The sequence below is a fragment of the Mustelus asterias genome, chromosome 16, assembly GCF_964213995.1.
Source record: "Mustelus asterias chromosome 16, sMusAst1.hap1.1, whole genome shotgun sequence".
In the NCBI taxonomy this organism is placed as follows: Eukaryota; Metazoa; Chordata; class Chondrichthyes; order Carcharhiniformes; family Triakidae; genus Mustelus; species Mustelus asterias.
Window position 1 is genome coordinate 9,544,212 of NC_135816.1, and position 22,057 is coordinate 9,566,268.

At 46.2% G+C, this 22,057-nt stretch overlaps 1 protein-coding gene across 1 annotated transcript; it reads left to right on the forward strand.

Moving 5' to 3' along the window:
• The first annotated feature begins 53 nt into the window (after positions 1 to 53).
• On the forward strand, positions 54 to 20,750 carry LOC144505444 (uncharacterized). The gene is made up of 7 exons (XM_078231546.1): positions 54 to 1,092; positions 9,656 to 9,746; positions 9,834 to 9,857; positions 11,485 to 11,681; positions 13,486 to 13,570; positions 18,051 to 18,262; positions 20,507 to 20,750. Exons 1-7 carry the CDS (start codon positions 1,043 to 1,045, stop codon positions 20,607 to 20,609), a joined length of 762 nt encoding a protein of 253 aa, XP_078087672.1. The 5' UTR covers positions 54 to 1,042; the 3' UTR covers positions 20,610 to 20,750.
• Positions 20,751 to 22,057: the final 1,307 nt, after the last annotated feature.

Genomic DNA, 22,057 nt, shown 5'->3' on the forward strand with positions numbered 1-22,057 from the left:
AAACCCCGCCCTCGCTGTCACCTGATTCCCACCTATGCGGTGAGGAATCCTGCGCAGGCGCGTTGCAGATGAGGATTGTCGCAATTTGATGTGGAAATGTCAAAGCAACAAATTAACCCGCGGCTGCGATCACTGCACTGCAGTGACTGTCCCAAACTCCCTCACCTTCTCAACGCCTCAAACCCCCCTCACTTCCTCAACACCTCGGTGCCTCACACCCCCTCCAACCCCTCAAACTCCCCTTCACTGCCTCAAACCCCCTTCCACTGCCTCAAACCCCCCTCACCTCCTCAACACCTCGGTGCCTCACACCCCCTCTAACGCCTCAAACTCCCCTTCACTGCCTCAAACCCCCTCCAGTCCCTTCCACTGCCTCTAACCCCCCTCCACTGCCTCAAACCCCCTCAAACCTCCCTCACTGCCTCAAACCCCCTCCACTGCCTCAAACCCCCCTCCACTGCCTCAAACCCCCTTCACTGCCTCAAACCCCCTTCACTGCCTCAACCCCCCCACACTGCCTCAAACCCCCCTCACTGCCTCAAACCCCCTTCGCTGCCTCAAACCCCTCTCACTGCCTCAAACCCCCTTCACTGCCTCAAACCCCCTTCACTGCCTCAAACCCCCCTCACTGCCTCAACCCCCCCTCACTGCCTCAAACCCCCTCCACTGCCTCAAACCCCCCATCACTGCCTCAAACCCCCCACACTGCCTCAAACCCCCTTCGCTGCCTCAAACCCCTCTCACTGCCTCAAACCCCCCTCAACGCCTCAAACCCCCCTCACTGCGATATCTATTCACAGCCAAGCTCCTCTTTGTTATTTATGACACTGTTCTCTAAGTTAGGCTGAGGTTTTATTGAAGCGCTGTAATATTGCAGACATTGACAATCTGCTCAGAGTTTCAGCTCCATTCCTCATCGTGCTGCGGCTGCGGGAATGTTTCATTGTTCCATTGTGAGTGAGAGTGACGGCACAGCCACGATGATTCTGTCTGTTTCTGCTACAAGTTCAGATTACCACCAGCCCAACAGGGTGGCATTAACATGACTTCCAGAAACCATCGGGGTCAGAATGGAATGGCATCTTCGGCAAGGTAGACAGAAGGGTATTGTACACAGCGGCAGCATAATCCAGCTAAATTAGAATTGGAAAACTCCCCGCTCTAATCACAGAAATCCCAGTATGTCACAGCTTACTGTAACAATTATAGCTGCATTTTTATCAGTACTTAAAAATACTGCTACATCTATAGTCTCTTCATTCAAAGTTGCTTAATTCCGCTTTGCTGTCTCTAGTTCTTAAGTTATATTTGTGGATGATTACAGTTTTCTCACAAATTAACTGAAATATAAACTGGAGTGTTTGACCTACAATTGCAGTTAACACAGTAAGATATATTCCATTCCCGATGCTTATTGGATTGTAAAATATAATTTAGTAATGCCTTCACTCATTGTCCTAGCCAAGATTTTCCCTCAACTCACATCATTAAAACAAATAATCTGATCATTATCATGTTGCTGTTTGTGGGATCTTACTGTGCTCAAATTGGTTGCTGCATTTCCTCCATTACAACAGTGACTACATTTCAAAAGTACATCATTTGCTGGAAAGATTCCTGGGCCATCCTAAGGTTGGGAAAGGTGCTGCAGGCATATTTAAGTTTTATCTTCCTGTTTACTTCTATTTTTCAGTCTTTCCTCATAATTTAGTCCTTTGATGATAAGTTTGATTTGATTTGATTTATTATTGTGCACAGTGAAAAGTATTGTTTTTTGCGCACTATACAGACAAAACATACCGTTCATAGAGAAGGAAACGAGAGAGTGCAGAATGTAGTGTTACAGTCATAGCTATTATGTAGAGAAAGATCAACTTAATGCAAGGTAGGTCCATTCAAAAGTCTGACAGCAGTAGGGAAGAAGCTGTTCTTGAGTCGGTTGGCACGTGATCTCAGACTTTTATATCTTTTTCCTGACAGAAGAAAGTGGAAGAGAATGTCCGGGGTGCGTGGGGTCTTTAATTATGCTGGCTGCTTTGCCGAGGCAGCAGGAAGTGTAGACAGAGTCAATGGGATGGGAGGCTGGCGTGATGGATTGAGCTACATTCATGACCCTTTGCAGTTTTTTGTGGTCTTGGGCAGAGCAGGAGCCATACCAAGCTGTGATACAACCAGAAAGAATGCTTTCTATGGTGCATCTGTAAAGGTTGGTGAGAGTCGTAGCTGACATGCCAAATTTTCTTAGTCTTCTGAGAAAGTAGAGACATTGGTGGGCTTTCTTAACTATAGCGTCGGTATGGGGGAACCAGGACAGGCTGTTGGTGATCTGGACATCTAAAACGTGAAGCTCTCGACCCTTTCTACTTTGTCCCCATTGAAATCAGTATTCTGTAACTTGAGTTTGTGTCTCTGTATGCCTTGTTTGTGAGCAGATTTCCACTCCATCTGACGAAGGAGCAGCGCTCCGAAAGCTAATGGCATTTGCTACCAAATAAATCTGTTGGACTTTAACCTGGTGTTGTTAAAACTCTTACCCCATTGATGTAGACAGGGGCATGTTCTCTCTTACGCTTCCTGAAGTTGGTGACAATCTCTTTGTTTTGTTGATATTGAGGGAGAGATTATTGTTGCCGCACCAGTTCACCAGATTCTCTGTCTCATTCGTACTCCATCTCGTCATTGTTTGAAATCCGACCCACTACGGTGGTGTCATCAGCAAACTTGAAAATTGAATTGGAGGGGAATTTGGCCGCTCAGTCATAGGTGTATAAGGAGTATAGTCGGGGGCTGAGGACACAGCCTGTGGGGCACCAGTGTTGGGGATGATCGTGGAGGAGGTGTTGTTGCCTATCTTTACTGATTGTGGTCTGTGAGTTAGGAAGTTCAGGATCCAGTCGCAGAGGGAGGTGCTGAGGCCCAGGGCACGGAGTTTGGAGATGTGTTTCATGGAAATAATGGTGTTGAAGGCTGAGCTGTAGTCATAGATAGGAGTCTGACATAGATGCCTTTGTTATCTAGGTGTTCCAGGGTTGAAAACAGAGCCAGGGAGATGGTGTCTGCTGTGGACCTGTTGCAGTGGTAGGCAAGTTGTAGTGGATCCAGGTAGTCTGGGAAACATTAGTATCGAAAGGCTAAGCAGCAGTTTTTACTAAGACAATAGGCTTTTGGAATTTAGCCAATTAATTTGAATCAGGCACTTAGATATCAAAAACCTATTAAATTTAAATCTGATGGTTTAACGACCTAGGGCCAATCCTATTATTGGAAATATTGATATATCATCACGGATATAAAAGAAGGGGGGGGGGCGGTCTGACAAAAAGAGAGAGCAACTGTCACCTGCCAGAGATAACAGCTCTCAACTCTCTCTGAGAGAGAGAATCATTGCTCTTATAGCTTCATCTGTGTCTTAGGGAAAGCACCATCTAGATAGCAAAGGTACTAAAGAAGAAAGAAGCTCCAGGCAGAAGAATCAACAGAGAAGGCCCAGAATATCCCGGAAGACACAAAACCTGGTTGTAATTTAGAGAGTGACTAAATTCTATTTTTGTTAATGAGTGGAAATTGTAATTATTGGAACAGGATACCATTAGAATCTTGCTTTATTCGGGAGTAGTTAATAGTTAGAAGGGATTTATTTGGTTTGTTAATAGTTTAGTTAATTTTCTCTGTTAGTTAGATAAATAAATTGTTACATGTTGATTTTGGAGAGAGTGTCAGGGGTTTATTTTGTATTTAACCACCAGAAGTTACTGAAGAGCAGGTCACATCACTTCACACTCTCTTTTCACAGATTATAAGGCGAGGTACTCCTCTTTGGGTGTTTTAGTGTTAGTCCTCAGAGGGGGAATCAACTTCCGCTTTATAAGAGTATGTCTGAAAGGATTCGCACGTAAAGCAAGGGTGAGTGTAATGAGGTGTGTGCTGATTCCTCACAACATTGACTGTGGGGGCCATGCGCTCCCTCTGAGTCCAGAGTGTAAATATTTCATTTGTTTTTACCATTTGAAGTTGATGATGGTTCTATTAATTTATAAATGATTAAGCATTTTCTATAACTTGCTATGAAATATTCAGCGTGTATTAAATGTCTTTAATCTTAGTCTTGGGGTCATGGTTAAAGAACAAGCCCAATTTCAATCTTGCAGCCCACTCACAAGGCTAGGTTGCCCATCACTGCTCTATAGTGTCAGACCTTCCATAAACCTTCACCGGCCTGTTGTGAACACTGCGTCCTTCCAATTCTGGTCTCTTGTCTCATTCCCCATTTGCTTTGCTCGACCATTGGTCTCGTATGTTGGTGCAGACTTGATGGGCCGGAAGACTTCTTTTGCACTGTATGATTCTATGATTGTAAGAAGTCTAACAACACCAGGTTAAAGTCCAACCTGGTAAAAGGTTGGACTTTAACCTGGTGTTGTTAGACTTCTTACTGTGTTTGCCCCAGTCCAACGCCGGCATCTCCACATCATGATTCTATGATTGGCAGCTGTGCCTGCAGCTGTCTAGACCCTAAGCTTTGGAGGTTCCTTCTCTAAACATTTCTGCCTCTCCACCTCACTCTCCTTCTTTAAGATACAAACAAAGAACAATACAGCACAGGAACAGGCCCTTCGGCCCTCCAAGCCCGCGCCGCTCCCTGGTCCAAACTAGACCTTTCTTTTGTATCCCTCCATTCCCACTCCGTTCATGTGGCTATCTAGATAAGTCTTAAACGGTCCCAGTGTGTCCGCCTCCACCATCTTGCCCGGCAGCGCATTCCAGGCCCCCACCACCCTCTGTGTAAAATACGTCCTTCTGATATCCGTGTTAAACCTCTGGGGTGGATGGAGAGGAGTTTGTTAGGTGTGTCCAGGAGAGTTTCCTGACACAGTATGTGGATAAGCCTACTAGAGGAGAGGCTGTTCTTGATCTGGTGCTGGCTAATGAACCTGGACAGGTGGAGGATCTCTCGGTGGGTGAGCATCTTGGGGATAGCGATCATAATTCTATCTCCTTCACGATAGCATTGGAAAGAGATAGGGTCAGGCAGGCTAGGAAAGTGTTTCTCTGGAGTAAAGGGAAATACAGTGTCATCAGGGAGGAAATTAGACGGGTAAATTGGAAGGAGGCATTCTTGGGGAAAAGTACCGAAGGAAAGTGGAGGATTTTCAAGGAATGTTTGTCTGGAGCTCTGCATGACAACGTTCCGATGAGACAGGGGGGTGTTGGTAGGGTACGGGAACCGTGGTGCACGAAGGTTGTGATGAACCTGGTAAATAAGAAAAGAGAGGCGTACAGAAGGTTCAGAGAGCTAGGAGGTGTTAAGGATTTAGAGGAGTATACGCGATGTAGGAAGGAGCTTAAGAAGGAAATTAGGAGAGCGAGAAGGGGTCATGAGAAGACCTTGGCGGGTAAGATTAAGGAGAATCCCAAGGCTTTCTACAAATATGTCAAGAGTAAAAGGATGAGATGTGAAGGCATAGGACCCTTAAAAGGTGAAGGGGGAAAAGTTTGTGCGGAACCGTTAGAAATGGCGGAGGTGCTTAATGAATACTTTACCTCGGTATTCACGGTGGAAAGGGATCTGGGTGGTTGTACTGCTGGATTGCGGAGGACAGAAAGGATCGAGCATGTGGACATAAAGAAAGAGGATGTGTTGGAACTATTGAATGGCATCAAGGTTGGTAAGTCGCCGGGACCGGATGGGATGTACCCCAGGTTACTGTGGGAGGCGAGGGAGGAGATTGCGGAGCCTTTGGCGATGATCTTTGCATCGTCGATGGAGACGGGAGAGGTTCCGGAGGATTGGAGGATTGCGGATGTGGTCCCTATATTCAAGAAAGGGAACAGGGACAGCCCGGGAAATTACCGACCGGTGAGTCTAACCTCAGTGGTTGGTAAGTTGATGGAGAGGATCCTGAGAGACAGGATTTATGATCATCTAGAGAAGTTTAGTATGATCAAAAGTAGTCAGCACGGCTTTGTCAGGGGCAGGTCGTGCCTTACGAGCCTGGTTGAGTTCTTTGAAAATGTGACCAAGCACATTGACGAAGGAAGAGCGGTGGATGTGGTCTATATGGACTTCAGCAAAGCGTTCGATAAGGTCCCCCATGCAAGACTTCTTGAGAAAGTGAGAGGGCATGGGATCCAAGGGGCTGTTGCCTTGTGGATCCAGAACTGGCTTGCCTGCAGAAGGCAGAGAGTGGCTGTGGAGGGGTCTTTCTCTGCATGGAGGTCAGTGACCAGTGGAGTGCCCCAGGGATCTGTTCTGGGACCCTTGCTGTTTGTCATTTTCATAAATGACCTGGATGAGGAAGTGGAGGGATGGGTTGGTAAGTTTGCTGACGACACCAAGGTAGGTGGTGTTGTGGATAGTTTGGAGGGATGTCAGAAGTTGCAGCGAGACATAGATAGAATGCAAGACTGGGCGGAGAAGTGGCAGATGGACTTCAACCCGGATAAGTGTGTAGTGATCCATTTTGGCAGATCCAATGGGATGGAGCAGCAGTATAAAATGAAGGGTACCATTCTTAGCAGTGTAGAGGATCAGAAGGACCTTGGGGTCCGGGTCCATAGGACTCTTAAATCGGCCTCGCAGGTGGAGGATGCGGTCAAGAAGGCGTATGGCGTACTAGCCTTCATTAATCGAGGGATTGAGTTTAGGAGTCGGGAGATAATGCTGCAGCTTTATAGGACCCTGGTTAGACCCCACTTGGAGTACTGCGCGCAGTTCTGGTCACCTCATTACAGGAAAGATGTTGAAGCCATTGAAAGGGTGCAGAGGAGATTTACAAGGATGTTGCCTGGATTGGGGGGCATGCCTTATGAGGATAGGTTGAGGGAGCTTGGTCTCTTCTCCCTGGAGAGACGAAGGATGAGAGGTGACCTGATAGAGGTTTACAAGATGTTGAGGGGTCTGGATAGGGTGGACTCTCAGAGGCTATTTCCAAGGGCTGAAATGGTTGCTACGAGGGGACACAGGTTTAAGGTGCTGGGGGGTAGGTACAGGGGGGATGTCAGGGGTAAGTTTTTCACTCAGAGGGTGGTGGGTGAGTGGAATCGGCTGACGTCGGTGGTGGTGGAGGCAAACTCGTTGGGGTCTTTTAAGAGACTTCTGGATGAGTACATGGGATTTAATGGGATTGAGGGCTATAGATAGGCCTAGAGGTGGGGATGTGATCGGCGCAACTTGTGGGCCGAAGGGCCTGTTTGTGCTGTGGCTTTCTATGTTCTATGTTCTATGTTCTAACTCACCTTGAACCTATGACCCCTCGTGAACGTCACCACCGACCTGGGAAAAGCTTCCCACCGTTCACCCTATCTATGTCTTTCATCATTTTATACACCTCTATTAGGTCACCCCTCATCCTCTGTCTTTCCAGCAAGAACAACCCCAGTTTACCCAATCTCTCCTCATAACTAAGCCCCTCCATACCAGGCAACATCCTGGTAAACCTCCTCTGCACTCTCTCTAAAGCCTCCACATCCTTCTGGTAGTGTGGCGACCAGAACTGGACGCAGTATTCCAAATGCGGCCGAACCAACATTCTATACAACTGCAACATCAGACCCCAACTTTTATACTCTATGCCCCGTCCTATAAAGGCAAGCATGCCATATGCCTTATTCACTACCTTCTCCACCTGTGACGTCACCTTCAAGGATCTGTGAACTTGCACACCCAGGTCCCTCTGTGTATCTACACTCTTTATGGTTCTGCCATTTATCGTATAGCTCCCCCCTACGTTAGTTCTACCAAAATGCATCACTTCGCATTTATCTGGATTGAACTCCATCTGTCATTTCTTTGCCCACATTTCCAGCCTATCTATATCCTTCTGTAGCCTCTGACAATGTTCCTCACTATCTGCAAGTCCAGCCATTTTCGTGTCATCCGCAAACTTACTGATCACCCCAGATACACCTTCTTCCAGATCGTTTATATAAATCACAAACAGCAGAAGCACCAATACAGAGCCCTGCGGAACACCACTAGTCACAGGTATCCAGCCGGAAAAAGACCCTTCCACTACCACCCTCTGTCTTCTGTGACCAAGCCAGTTCTCCACCCATCTTGCCACCTCCCCCTTTATCCCATGAGATCCAACCTTTTGCACCAACCTACCATGAGGGACTTTGTCAAACGCTTTACTAAAGTCCATATAGATGACATCCACGGCCCTTCCCTCGTCAACCATTCTAGTCACTTCTTCAAAAAACTCCATCAGGTTAGTGAGGCATGTCCTCCCTCTCACAAAACCATGCTGACTATCGTTAATGAGTTTATTCCTTTCTAAATGTGCATACATCCTATCTCTAAGAATCCTCTCCAACAACTTCCCCACCACGGACGTCAAGCTCACCGGCCTATAAGTTCCCAGGTTATCCTTCCTACCCTTCTTAAATAATGGGACCACATTAGCTATCCTCCAATCCTCTGGGACCTCACCTGTGTCCAGTGACGAGACAAAGATTTGCGTCAGAGGCCCAGCAATTTCATCTCTCGTCTCCCTGAGCAGCCTTGGATAGATTCCATCAGGCCCAGTGGATTTGTCAGTCTTTATATTCCCTAAAAAACCTAACACTTCCTCCCTTGTAATGGAGATTTTCTCTAACGGGTCAACACTCCCCTCCGAGACACTCCCGTCAACACATCCCTCTCCTTTGTGAATACCGATGCAAAGTATTCATTTAGGATCTCCCCTACTTCTCTGGGCTCTAAGCATAATTCCCCACTTTTGTCCCTGAGAGGTCCGATTTTTTCCCCTGACAACCCTTTTGTTCCTAACATGAATAAAATGCCTTGGGATTCTCCTTAATCCTGTCTGCCAAGGACATTTCGTCACCCCTTTTTGCCCTTCTAATTCCTCGTTTGAGTTCTTTCCTACTTTCTTTGTATTCCTCTGGAGCTCCCTCCGTTTTTAGCTGCCTGGACCTAACGTACGCCTCTCTTTTCTTTTTGACCAATCCCTCAATTTCCCTGGTTATCCACGGTTCTCGAATCCTACCCTTCCTATCCTTCTTTTTTACAGGCACATGCCTATACTGCAGCCCTAACAACTGTTCCTTAAAAGACTCCCACATGCCAGATGTGGATTTACCCTCAAACAGCCTCTCCCAATCAACAGCTACCAATTTCTGCCTAATCCCACTAAAGTTAGCCTTCCCCCAATCCAACACCTTACCCTTGGGACACCACTCACCTTTTTCCATCACTATCCGAAAGCTAACAGAATTGTGGTCACTATTTGATGTTGCTTAAAACCTACCTCTTTGACCAAGCTTTTTTCTTAATGTCCTCCTCTTTGGCTCAGTGTAAAACTTTGTCTAATTAGGCTCCTGTGAGTCATCTAGGGACAATTTGCCATGTTTATAGGTGCTATATAAATGCAAACACCTATCAGGTCCCATCATCCAGCATTCAAGGAACGTCATAGCTGGCACCAGTTAGAAATAGAGAAGTGATGTGTGACAATTGGACATGAATGGATTATTTAATGCAAAGAGTGATTGCTTGTACTCCAATGGGACCTGGAAGATACTTCCCAGAGGGACTGAGTTGTGGATGGAATAAATGCAAGAGTTGCGGAAGAAAACTTGTACCTCTTTGTTCCATATTACATATCCACTGCATATATATCCCAACATATGTTTTTAAATGTCTTACAACTAGGGAAACTGAAAGCCTCACATCTCAAGAGGGAGCTTGTCCAACTGTATCAGACTCAGAGGAAAATAAAATCCTGCTAGAACAAAAGGCAAAGGTACGATGGTTTTATGTCTCTCTGCAGAGCAGTATTAATTAACAAAAACAATCTCAATTTTAATATTCTGTTTATTCTCTTTTCCAGGGTATATGCAAAGCATTTCCAAAGGTAGGACTAGGTTCGTAAATTATAATAACTGAATGGAAAGTTTAGCTTCCGGACTAAATATTGTGTTGTGGATGGAGGTAGATTGTGCACTGGGAGGTGTGTTACACGGAGGGTGGGATTTTCCGGCCGTGCCCCAAGAAAATCCCACTGGAAGTCAATGGACCTTTGCATGGTCCGCACCCCCACCCTCTGGCCCTCTACGATTCCCGTGGTGGGAGCGGGACAGGAAAATTTCACCCATGGAGTCCAATAAATTGAAAGGCAGATCCTACAATTTATACATAATCTCTTTTATGACCTTGGGATGTCCCAGTGTGCTTTACAGTCAATAGAATAATATTGAAGTGTAATCACCACTGCAAACGTGGCAACCAGTTTTACACACAGCAAGCTCCCATAAAAGGAATGTAGTAAATGTTTGTTTTAGGTACCGGAAGACCAGGAAGTATCAGGTAAGGCACCAGGGAGAACGGCCCCAAACTTTGAAATAGTGCTGTGGGAATTTTTATATCCACCTCAGAGAAGACCTCAATTTAATGTCACACCCAAAAGAGGGTACCTTCAACAGTGCAGCATTACCCCAGTAGTGTAGTAGAGTGCTAGCCTAAAGATAAAGTGGAGTGGGACTGGAACCTATGTCAACAAAATGAAGGAGATAGTCATCGACTTCAGGAAGCATAGTGGAGGACATGCCCCTGTCTACATCAATGGGGACAAAGTAGAAAGCTTCAAGTTTTTAGGTGTCCAGATCACCAACAACCTGTCCTGGTCCCCCAATGCCGACACTATAGTTAAGAAAGCCCACCTCTACTTTCTCAGAAGACTAAGGAAATTTGGCATGTCCTCTACGACTTTCACCAACCTTTACAGATGCACCATAGAAAGTATTCTTTCTGGTTGTATCACAGCTTGGTCTGGCTCCTGCCCTGCCCAAGACCACAAGAAACTACAAAAGGTCATGAATGTAACCCAATCTATCACACAAACCAGCCTCCCATCCATTGACTCTGTCTACACTTCCCGCTGTCTCGGCAAAGCAGCCAGCATAATTAAGGACCCCACGCACCCTGGACATTCTCTCTTCGACCTTCTTCCGTCGGGAAAAAGATACAAAGGTCTGAGGTCATGTGCCAACCGACTCAAGAACAGCTTCTTCCCTGCTGCCATCAGACTTTTGAATGGACCTACCTTGCATTAAGTTGATCTTTCTCTACACCCTAGCTATAACTGTAACACTACATTCTGCTCCCTCTCCATTCCTTCTCTATGAATGGTATGCATTGTCTGTATAGTGTGCAAGAAACAATACTTTTCACTGTGTGCTAATACATGTGACAATAATAAATCAAATCAAATCAAAACTCTGCAGCTTCTGACTGAGAGGCACATTCATTTAAACCAATGTTTAAAACAAAGGCGTGTGGCAGAGATCAGGCTGGTCTATGATCCCTCCCCCATGTTAAAAACCCCACTGGTGTTCATACTCATAGCCCCAGCCCTGGGGAAGGCCATTTGGAGAGTTGCCAGTGCCCTTTGGGATAATCATTTAAACAGAGAGTTGGGGGGGGGGGAAGTTGGAGAATGGACTCAAAGAACGAGTGGCTGAACGGTGACTGATGTTTTGCAGGATCTGAACGACAGGGCCTTTGCGAGGTTCCTGCGAGCTTTCCGGTCTGTGGATCAGGCCTTTAACGCAATCCTCCGTTACGTGAAATGGAGGAAGGAGTTTGGCGTTGACTCGATTACAGTCGAGGACTCGGATATCAAGAACGAGCTGAGGAGTGGTAAAGCGGTATTGCTGGAGGAGAAAGACAACAGTGGCAGGCAGGTACCCTCACACTTTATTAAATGGATTCTTCCATCAGAAAACAACAAACCAATCCAAAACAAAGGGCCATCATCAGATGAGTTAAGATGAGGAATCGTTATTGGCTCCTCTGCTGTTGGATTGCATTATATATTACATAACTCAAATGGTCCAAAACAAAGTCACCATTTGCAGAGTGAGTCCGCTGGAGGTCCCACGGGTCTATATAGCCAATGAAAACAGTGAAATAAATGACTAGGGGTGGCACAGTAGCACAGTGGTTAGCACTGCGGCTTCACTGCGCCAGGGACCCGGGTTCGATTCCCGGCTTGGGTCACTGTCTGTGTGGAGTTTGGACATTCTCCCCATGTCTGCGTGGGTTTCCTCCGGGTGCTCCGGTTCCCTCCCACATTCTGAAAGACGTGCTGGTTAGGTGCATTGACCCGAACAGGCGCCGGACTGTGGCAACTCGGAATTTCACAGTAACTTCATTGCAGTGCTAATGTAAGCACTGTGACTAATAAATAAATAATAGATTATATGTTGCTTGTGTGATAAATATTGGCCCAAGACACCATGGAGAACATACATCCCTACTCCTCTTCCAGTAGTGACAGTGGGATCTTTTACACAAAATGTAGTGGGGGTCTCATCCAGTAGATTGCACCACCAACAGTGCAGCACTCCCTGTTCTGGAAGTGTCAGCCTAGATTACGAGCTCAAGTCTCGGGAATGGGGCTATGAGCTCACTGCTTTCTGACCCAGAGTTGAGAATGCTCCCTATTGACCCAAAACTGACACTCATAGTGGCTCAGTTGGCTTTCCTCATCCTTAACTACATCATGGTTCTATAACTGTAGATTCACTGTTCCACACGGTGAAAGATAAAACTGGAGCCTAATCTTTACAAACTTTTATTACAGCGATACACGACACAGTTTCAGTCTGCTCCTATCTATAAGAACAGATGTTCATGTTGACCAACTGAATGTAATGAACCATAGAACCATAGAAAATTACAGCTCAGAAACAGGCCTTTTGGCCCTTCTTGTCTGTGCCGAACCATTTTTTGCCTAGTCCCACTGACCTGCACTTGGACTATATCCCTCCACACCCCTCTCATCCATGAACCCGTCCAAGTTTTTCTTAAATGTTAAAAGTGACCCCGCATTTACCACTTTATCCGGCAGCTCATTCCACACTCCCACCACTCTCTGCGTGAAGAAGCCCCCCCTAATATTCCCTTTAAACTTTTCTCCTTTCACCCTTAGCCCATGCCCTCTGGTTTTTTTCTCCCCTAGCCTCAGCAGAAAAAGCCTGCTTGCATTCACTCTATCTATACCCATCAAAATCTTATACACCCATTTTTTTATTATTTCGTGGGATGTGGGGGTTGCTGGCATGGACAGCATTAATTGCCCCTCCCTAATTGCCCCTGAACTGAGTGTCTCGCTTGGGCCGTTTCAGAGGGCAGTTGAGAGTCAACCACATTGCTGTGGGTCTGGAGTCACATATAGGCCAGACCGGGTAAGGACGGCAGATTTCCTTCCCTAAAGGGGACATTAGCAAAGCAGGGTTTTTGATGAGAATTGTTGAGAGTGTCACGGTCACTTTGACTAAGACAAGCTTTTCAATTCCAGCTTTTATTGATTGAATTTAAATTCCATCAGCTGCGGTGGTGGGATTTGAACCCACAACCCCCAGTGAATTAATCTGCACCTCAGGATTATTAGCGCAGTAACATCACCATTATGTGGCCACCTCCCCCAATTAGTATACAATTAATTCAAGGGAAGTAAAGTTCTGATGTTATTCCCTCAGGCCCATCTTATTGGTAACAGCCAAACTCCATCATTCAAAGGATCGGAACCTGCAAACTCTAATGAAATTCATTGTATATCTTCTGGTGAGTTTAACCTTCTTGTCAGCAAATCTTAGGAACATTTTAAATATTCCAGCTTAATAAGAATTCATCATTTATGTCTTATTAAATGCTTGTTCAAACTATTTTCTTTGAATTTTGAATAGAATCATAGAATCTTACAGTCCAGAAGGAGGCCATTCGGCCCATCGAGCCTACACCGACCACAATCCCACCCAGGCCCTATCCCCATAATCCCATGCATTTACCCTAGCTAGTCCCCCTGACACTAAGGAGGAATTTAGCATGGCCAATCCACCTAACCTGTGCATCTTTAGACTGTGGGAGGAAACCGGAGCACCCGGAGGAAACACTCACAGACGCGGGGAGAATATGCAAACTCCGCACAGACAGTGACCCAAGCCGGGAATCGAACCCGGGTCCCTGATGCTGTGAGGCAGCAGTGCGAACCACTGTGCCACCGTGCCACCTGAACATTTAGAATCTAAGTAGCATTTTAAATGTCATTAAATTAAAATTCCTAATCTCCTCAGGCCACCCCATTGACTCATAGAAACATAGAATGATATACAGTGAGAAAGGAGGCCATTTAGCCCATTGTGCCCATGCTAGACGAAAAGGAGTTCTTGGGACTATTCCTGCCTTCCAGCATTTGGGCTGTAGCCTTATCAGTTACGACACCTCAAATTGCTATCCTCCTGCAATGCTGGACTGACCCCTCACCAACAGCATGTGCAAACCTCCCAGGCATGTTGAGATTCTATCCATCCAACATTTGCAGAGCCCAACTACCCCAAAGCTGGCCTTAAAACCCAGGATTCTAATGCCCTCCCTTTGCCACTATCTCTTCGTGCAGCTGCACTTTCCTCCCCGTTCTCGACTCAAGAGCGCCTGGCACTTGGAGTAAACTCTGAGGTTCTGTGGCACAGTAGTTAGCATTGCTGTGGTTAGCACTGCTGTGGTTAGCACTGCTGTGGTTAGTGTCAGGAACCCGGGTTGAATTGCAGCCCTGGGTGACTATGTGGAGTTTGCACGTTCTCCCCGTGTCTGCGTGGGTTTCCTCTGGGTGCTCCAGTTTCCTCCTGCAGTCCAAAGATGTGCAGGTTAGGTGGATTGGCTGTGCTAATTTGCCTCTTAGTGTCAGGAGGATTGGCAGGATAAATATGTGGGGTCACGGGGACAGGGCCTGGGTGGGATTGTTGTTGGTGCAGGCTCGATGGGCTGAGTTGCCTCCTTCTGCACTGTAGGGATTCTGTGATTCTAATTTTTCATTCTGTTCTTTGTCCCCCGAAAGCCTGCCTGAAGGATCTCATCCCTCTTTTGAACCAGGTCATTTTTTTCTCTCATTCATTCAAGGGACATGGGTGTCGCTGGCTGGCCAGCATTTATTACCCATCCCTAGTTGCCCTTCAGAAGGAGGTGGTGAGCTGCCTTCTTGAAGCACTGCCGTCTCTGAGATATAGGTTTACCCACAGTGATGTTAGGGAGAGAATTCCAGTTCCAGTTGGCTCGGGATCAGTGAAGGAACGATTAAATAGTTCCAAATCAGGATGGTGAGTGACTTGGAGGGGAACCTCCAGCTGGTGGTGTTCCTATGTTTCTGTTGCTCTTGTTGTTGATATGGGCAATGATCCCCTTGGGGTGAGCTGCAGCAGCTCAGTGACATCCTTGATGTGGCACTAGGAAAGCAACACACCATTCCAGATTCACACCTGTGGCCACAGAAACATCTGTCTGTCTCTCTAATGATTGAGTTCCCTATCTCTGAAGGTCTTGTGGCGTAGTGGGTAGCTCTGGGTTAAGTCCAACGCCAGGATTTGTTTGCCACAGAAGGAGCGTTTATAACGTGGTTGAATAGGCTGGGAATGCTTACACTATTCCTCAAAGGGAAAATCAAGTGTGAAGATATGCAAAACAAAGATTGCTTTTATGACCTACCTCCTCTGCAATTCCTGAATCGCTGAATCACACAGCACAGAAGATGATCGTTTAACTTGTCATGTCTGCGCTGGATCTTTGTAAGAGCTGGTCGTTTTAATCCCACAGTTTAGTGTCATAGAAGTTTACAGCCTGGAAACAGGTCCTTCGGCCCAACTTGTCCATACCGCCCATTTTTTAATCCCTAAGCTAGTCCCAATTGCTCGCGTTTGGCCCATATCCCTCTATACCCATCTTACTCATGTAACTGTCTAAATGTTTTTTAAAAGACAAAATTCCCGCCTCTACTACTACCTCTGGCAGCTTGTTCCAGACTTTCACCACCTTCTGTGTGAAAAAATTGCCCCTCTGGACCCTTTTGTATCTCTCTCCTGTCACCTTAAACCTATGCCTTCTAATTTTGGCACCCCCTACCTTTGGAAAAGATATTGACTATCTAGCTGATCTATGCCCCTCATTATTTTATAGACCTCTATAAGATCACCCCTAAGTCTCCCACGTTCCAGAGAAAAAAGTCCCAGTCTTTTCTGAACATTAGTCCACAATCTGCGTGTCAATTTAGCTCAGTTGGCTGGGTGGCTGGATCATGATGTAGAGCAATGCCAACAGCACGGGTTCGATTGCCATAGCGGCTGAGGTTATTCATGAAGGCCCCAACTTCCTCAATCTCGCCTCCCACCCGAGGTGTAGTGATCCCTGGGTTAAATCACCACCAGTCACAGTTTAGAACATAGAACATTACAGCGCAGTACAGGCCCTTCAGCCCTCGATGTTGCGCCGACCAGTGGTACCAATCTAAAGCCCCTCTAATCTACACTATTCCAATATCATCCATATGTTTATCCAATAACCATTTGAATGCTCTTAATGTTGACGAGTCCACTACTGCTGCAGGCAGGGCATTCCACGCCCTTACTACTCTCTGAGTAAAGAACCTACCTCTAACATCTGTCCTATATCTCTCACCCCTCAATTTAAAGCTATGTCCCCTCGTGCTAGCCAACACCATCCGAGGAAAAAGGCTCTCACTATCCACCCTATCTAATCCTCTGATCATCTTGTATGCCTCTATTAAGTCACCTCTTTATGGTCATCTGGGACTCTGGTGACTTTTTTTTAGTCCACAATCTGTACCAACTAAGCTCATCTCGGCTGGTATGGCACTTGGGGAGTGACAGGAATCTGTAGATGATGAAAAGTCCAAGGTTCATCTGATTCCCAATGATGATGAAGTTGACCAATAATAGCAATTGATCCCTATCAATGTGTTGATAACGGGCCTAGATGTGGGGAGAGCCCTCAGTAGCAGAAAGCTTTGCCTCATGGGAGAACCATTGATTAAGACTCGGGATCAAATTTACTTCCAACAAAAATAGAAAAACAAAGTTGCATTTCCATAGCACCTTTCATGACCTCAGGAGCAACCAATGAAATAAGAACAGAAACTGCTGGAAGCACTCCACACATCTGGCGGCATCTGTGGGAAGAGAAACAAGATTAACATTTCAGATCAATAGCCTATCATCAGAAAAATAATGGGGGGGTTGTTGGGGAAGGTTGGGCATGTTTAAAATCAAAGCTGTTAGATAATAGTTTTCAGTGATGTTGGCTGAGAGTTCACTGGCCAAAATACCTGGCGCCATTCAAATTCTGGCCATGGGATCTTTTACATCCACTTGAGAGGACTTAGTTTAACATCTGTTCCCTCAGTTCCTGTTACTGGAGAAATGTGTTCAAATGTCTAGTGTGGGATTTGAACCCACAGTCTGTGTGACTCAGACACACACAGTGGCAAATTATTGGAGGGTGGCAAGTGTAATCAGTGTCAAAGATTAGGAACCCTGCGGCGAGTAACTCACCTCCTGACACCCCAAAGCCTGTCCATCATCTACAAGGCACAAGTCAGGAGTGTGATGGAATACTCCCTACTTGCCTGGATGGGTGCAGCTCCAACAACACTCAAGAAGGTCAACACCATCCAGGACAAAGCAACCCGCTTGATTGGCACCCCATCCACAAACATCCACTCCCTCCACCACCAACAATCATGACCATTTACAAGATGCTCTGCAGGAACTCACCAAGGCTCCTTAGGCAGCATCTTCTAAACCCAAGCCCACTCCCATCTAGAAGGACAAAGGCAGCAGGTAACTGGGAACACCGCCACCTGGAGGTTCCCCAACAGGTCAGTCACCATCCTGAATTGGAAATATATTGCCGTTCCTTCACTGTCGCTGGGTCAAAATCCTGGAACTCCCTCCCTAATAGCATGGTGGGTGTACCTACACCTCAGGGACTGCAGCGGTTCACGAAGTCAGCTTCCCATCACGTACTCAAGGGCAATTCGAGATACAATGAATGCTGGCCTAGCCAGTGACGCCCACACCCCGTGAATTAATTGCAAAAAATGAATTAGTTTTTGTGCCTTCAAGAAAGGAGGGGACGAGCTTGGAATGAGGGGCAAGTTGCAGAGGTTTCACTAATACTGTGATTGAATCTGGAGTCTAACAAATTGCACCAATTGTTCCAGCCTTTAAATCGTCGTGTCTTTTAATCTGTTCTGCAGGAAACAGCAGGCAGTCAGTGTGACGACGATATATGTGACAACTTCTGCATTGTATTTGACATGAAAGACTTTTCGATGAATAGCATGGATTACCAATTTGTTAAGAACTTAATCTGGTTGCTGTCCAATTATTACCCAGAGCGCCTAGGCATTTGGCTGATCGTTAACCCTCCAGTGCTTTTCAGTGGCTGCTGGGTAATTATACGCAGTTGGTAAGTCCTGTTTTTCTAAATAAAACCAACTTTGGGTTGATATTCTGCGACTGGGAGGAATCGGGGGGTGGGGAGGAGTGCAGGGCCCGATCTCACTCGTGCTATAATCAATCATAGAATCCTACAGTGCAGAAGGAGGCCATTCGGCTCATTGAGTCTGCACCGACTACAATCCCCCCCAAGCCCTATCCCCATAACCCCATGCATTTAGCCTAGCTCGTCCTCCTGACACTAAGGGGCAATTGAGTGTGGCCAATCCACCTAACCCGCACATCTTTGGACTTAATGTGGAATCTAACCTAGCAAGGGATAGATGACCAACAGGAGAGGGAACAATTACAGTCTTCCTAAGAAATTGGAGCAGGAGTAGGCCATTCAGCCCTTTGGACCTGCTGTGCCATTCAATAAAAAGGTGGCTAATCTGGGTGGAGCCCTAACTCCACTTTCCTGCTCTACCCCCCCCACCCCCACACTCCACCAATTATCCTTAAGTCCCTTGTCTGAAATAATCTAACTCAGTCTTGATTAAATTCAATGACCCAACAGCCTGATGAGGTTTTGCACCGGCGCAGAATGCACTAAACCACTCGCTGCGATTCTCCGGCCCTGCTCTGCTGTAACGTGTTCTGTGCTGGATGCGGCGCAGCTGAAAAATCGAGGCCCATATCTCTGAAATGGCCATCAGGTGACATATTTATTTCCAAGATGGCGGCACGGTAGCACAGTGGTTAGCACTGCTGCTTCACAGCTCCAGGGACCTGGGTACGATTCCCGGCTCGGGTCACTGTCTGTGTGGAGTTTGCACATTCTCCTCGTGTTTGCGTGGGTTTCCTCCGGGTGCTCCGGTTTCCTCCCACAGTCCAAAGATGTGCGGGTTAGGTTGATTGGCCATGCTAAAATTGCCCCTTAGTGTCCTGGGATGCGTAGATTAGAGGGACTAGCGGGTAAAATATGTAGGGATATGGGGGTCGGGCCTGGGTGGGATTGTGGTCGGTGCAGACTCGATGGGCCGAATGGCCTCTTTCTGTACTGTAGGGTTTCTATGATTCTATGATTTCTATGATCTGTGCTAACAATTTATCCATTTTGTTATGAATGCTGCAGATACTGACCCTTTAACTTGGTCTTTTTATAATCTCTGGCCTTACCTCTTGGTGCTCCTTCTGTGTCCATTCCTCCACACTCTGGTTATCATTACCCAATTTGCTATCCTACTCCATTACTCTTTCATTTACCACATTTCCTCTGAAATGATCCGACCCCCCCCTCCACCCCACCCACTATTTAGTTGAAAGCCCAAGTTATACAATTTTCCAGATTTGCACACAGTAAGATCCCACAAACAGCAATGAGATATTAACCAGATAATATATTCTTCATGGTGTTGGCTGGCGTACAAATATCGTAAGAAGTCTCACAACACCAGGTTAAAGTCCAACAGGTTTATTTGGACTTTAACCTGGTGTTGTGAGACTTCTTACTGTGCTTACCCCAGTCCAACGCCGGCATCTCCACATCATGAGTACAAATATCGGGCAGGACGCTGGAGAGAATTCCCTTCTCTTCTTCAAAATGGTGCCTTGAGATCTCCTGAAATAACAGAAGGAGTCTCAGTTTTAACACCATCCAGGACAAAGCAGCCCGCTTGATTGGCACCACATCTACGAACATCCACTCCCTCCACCACTGACGCTCAGTAGCAGCAGTGTGTACTATCTACAAGATGCACTGCAGAAATTCACCAATGATCCTTCGGCAGCACCTTCCAAACCCACAACCACTTCCATCTAGCAGGACAAGGGCAGCAGAAACATCGGAACACCACCACCTGCAAGTTCCCCTCCAAGCCACCCACCATCCTGACTTGGAAATATATCACTGTTCCTTCGCAGTCACCGGGTCAAATTCCTGGAATTCCCTCCCTAACGGCATTATGGATCAACCCACAGCACATGGACTACAGCGATTCAAGAAGGCAGCTCACCACCACCTTCCCAAGGGCAACTAGGGATGGGCAATAAATGCTGGCCAGCCAGCGACGCCCATGTCCCACGAATGAATAAAAAAAACCTTGTATGAATCTTAGCACATTCAACAGTCCAGCACTCCCTCGATTCTGCACTGCAGTGTCCGCCGAGATAATCTCCCGGTGACTCAGAGATGGGAGAACTACAAACTAAGCCACAGATAAAGGTTAGTAGTAAGCCAAATTGGAACATGAACACATTTCTGAACTTTTTTCAGGTTGGATGAAAACACTGCCAAGAAAGTAATCTTCATCAGTAAACCGGAACAGCTGGCAGAGTATATTCGACCGGAGGTTTTACCCAGGAATCTATTTCTGTGACCATGTAAAGGCAAAAGATTCTACTGTGCATAAGTTTGCAACGCTCAAAATAGTGGCGATGGAGATTTGCAACCGTACCGACAAAATAAAATTTTAAAAGATCACTGTACATTTTAAAAATAAAGTTTGACTTTTTTTGCCTTTTAGTTTATTTTGGTTTCGCACGAGTAACAAAGAGTCCCCACTGAATCAATGATTCTCTGTGAGCAAACCATATTAACACATCAAACAGATCAGAGAATCCCGTGACCCATTCAGCCTGCCAGGCCGATGCTAGTTCTATGCTGTGCTAATGTGCATGTGCAGGAAGTGCTCCCCTAGTGTTGCGGCAAAATCTTCATTTTTGAAATTCATTCTTTCATGGGATGTGGGCATCGCTGGCTGAGCCAGCAATTGTTGCCCATCCCTAATTGCTGTTGAACTGAGTGGCTCACTGGGCCATCTCAGAGGGTAGTTGATAGTCAATCACATTGCTGTGGGTCTGGTGTCACATGTAGGCCAGACCGGGTAAGGATGACAGATGTCCTTTAACATTTAGTGAACCAGATGGGTTTTTAATGACAATCGATGATAGTGTATTATCATTCATTTTTATGGGATCTGGTCATTGCTGACTGGGCCAGCATTTATTGTCCATCCCTAACTACTGTCTATTCCAGAGGACATTTGAGAATCAACCACATTGCTGTGGATCTGGACTCACGTAGGCCAGACCATTAAAGATAGATTTCCTTCCCTAAAGGACATTGGTGAACCAGATAGGTTTTTACAATGTTCGACAATGTTTTCATGGTCATCAACAGATGGGGGACATAGATAAGGCAGATAGTCAACATCTTTTCCCAAAGGTTGGAGAGTCTAAAACTAGAGGGCATAGGTTTAAAGTGAGAGGGAAGAGATACAAAAGGGTCCAGAGGGGCAATTTTTTCACTCAAGAGGGTGGTGAGTCTGGAATGAGCTGCCAGAGGTAGTAGTAGAGGTGGGTAAAATTTTGTCTTTGAAAAAGGCATTTAGGCAGTTACATGGGTAAGATGGGTAGAGAGGGATATGGGCCAAATGTGGGCAATTGGGACTAGCTTAGTAGTAAAAACTGGGCGACATGGACAAGTTGGGCCGAAGGGCCTGTTTCCATGCTGTAAACTTTTAATTCAAGAATTTTATTGAACTCAAATTTCACCATCTGCTGTGGTAGGATTTGAACCCAGGTCCCTGGAGTCCAGTGACAATACCACTATGCCAACGCCACCCCCCCCCCCCCCCCCCCCCCTATTCAATTAGTCTCATTCCTATGGTTCTTTTCCCAAATTCTTCCTTTTCAACAACTTTTCATCCACACTATCTCCTGCCTCCATCCAGAAGATGTTAGGAACGGTTGCATATTCAGCCCACACTGTGGGTGGCAGGAGCATCAGTGAAGTTTTTTAAAAAGTTGCTTTATCTCTGAAGGC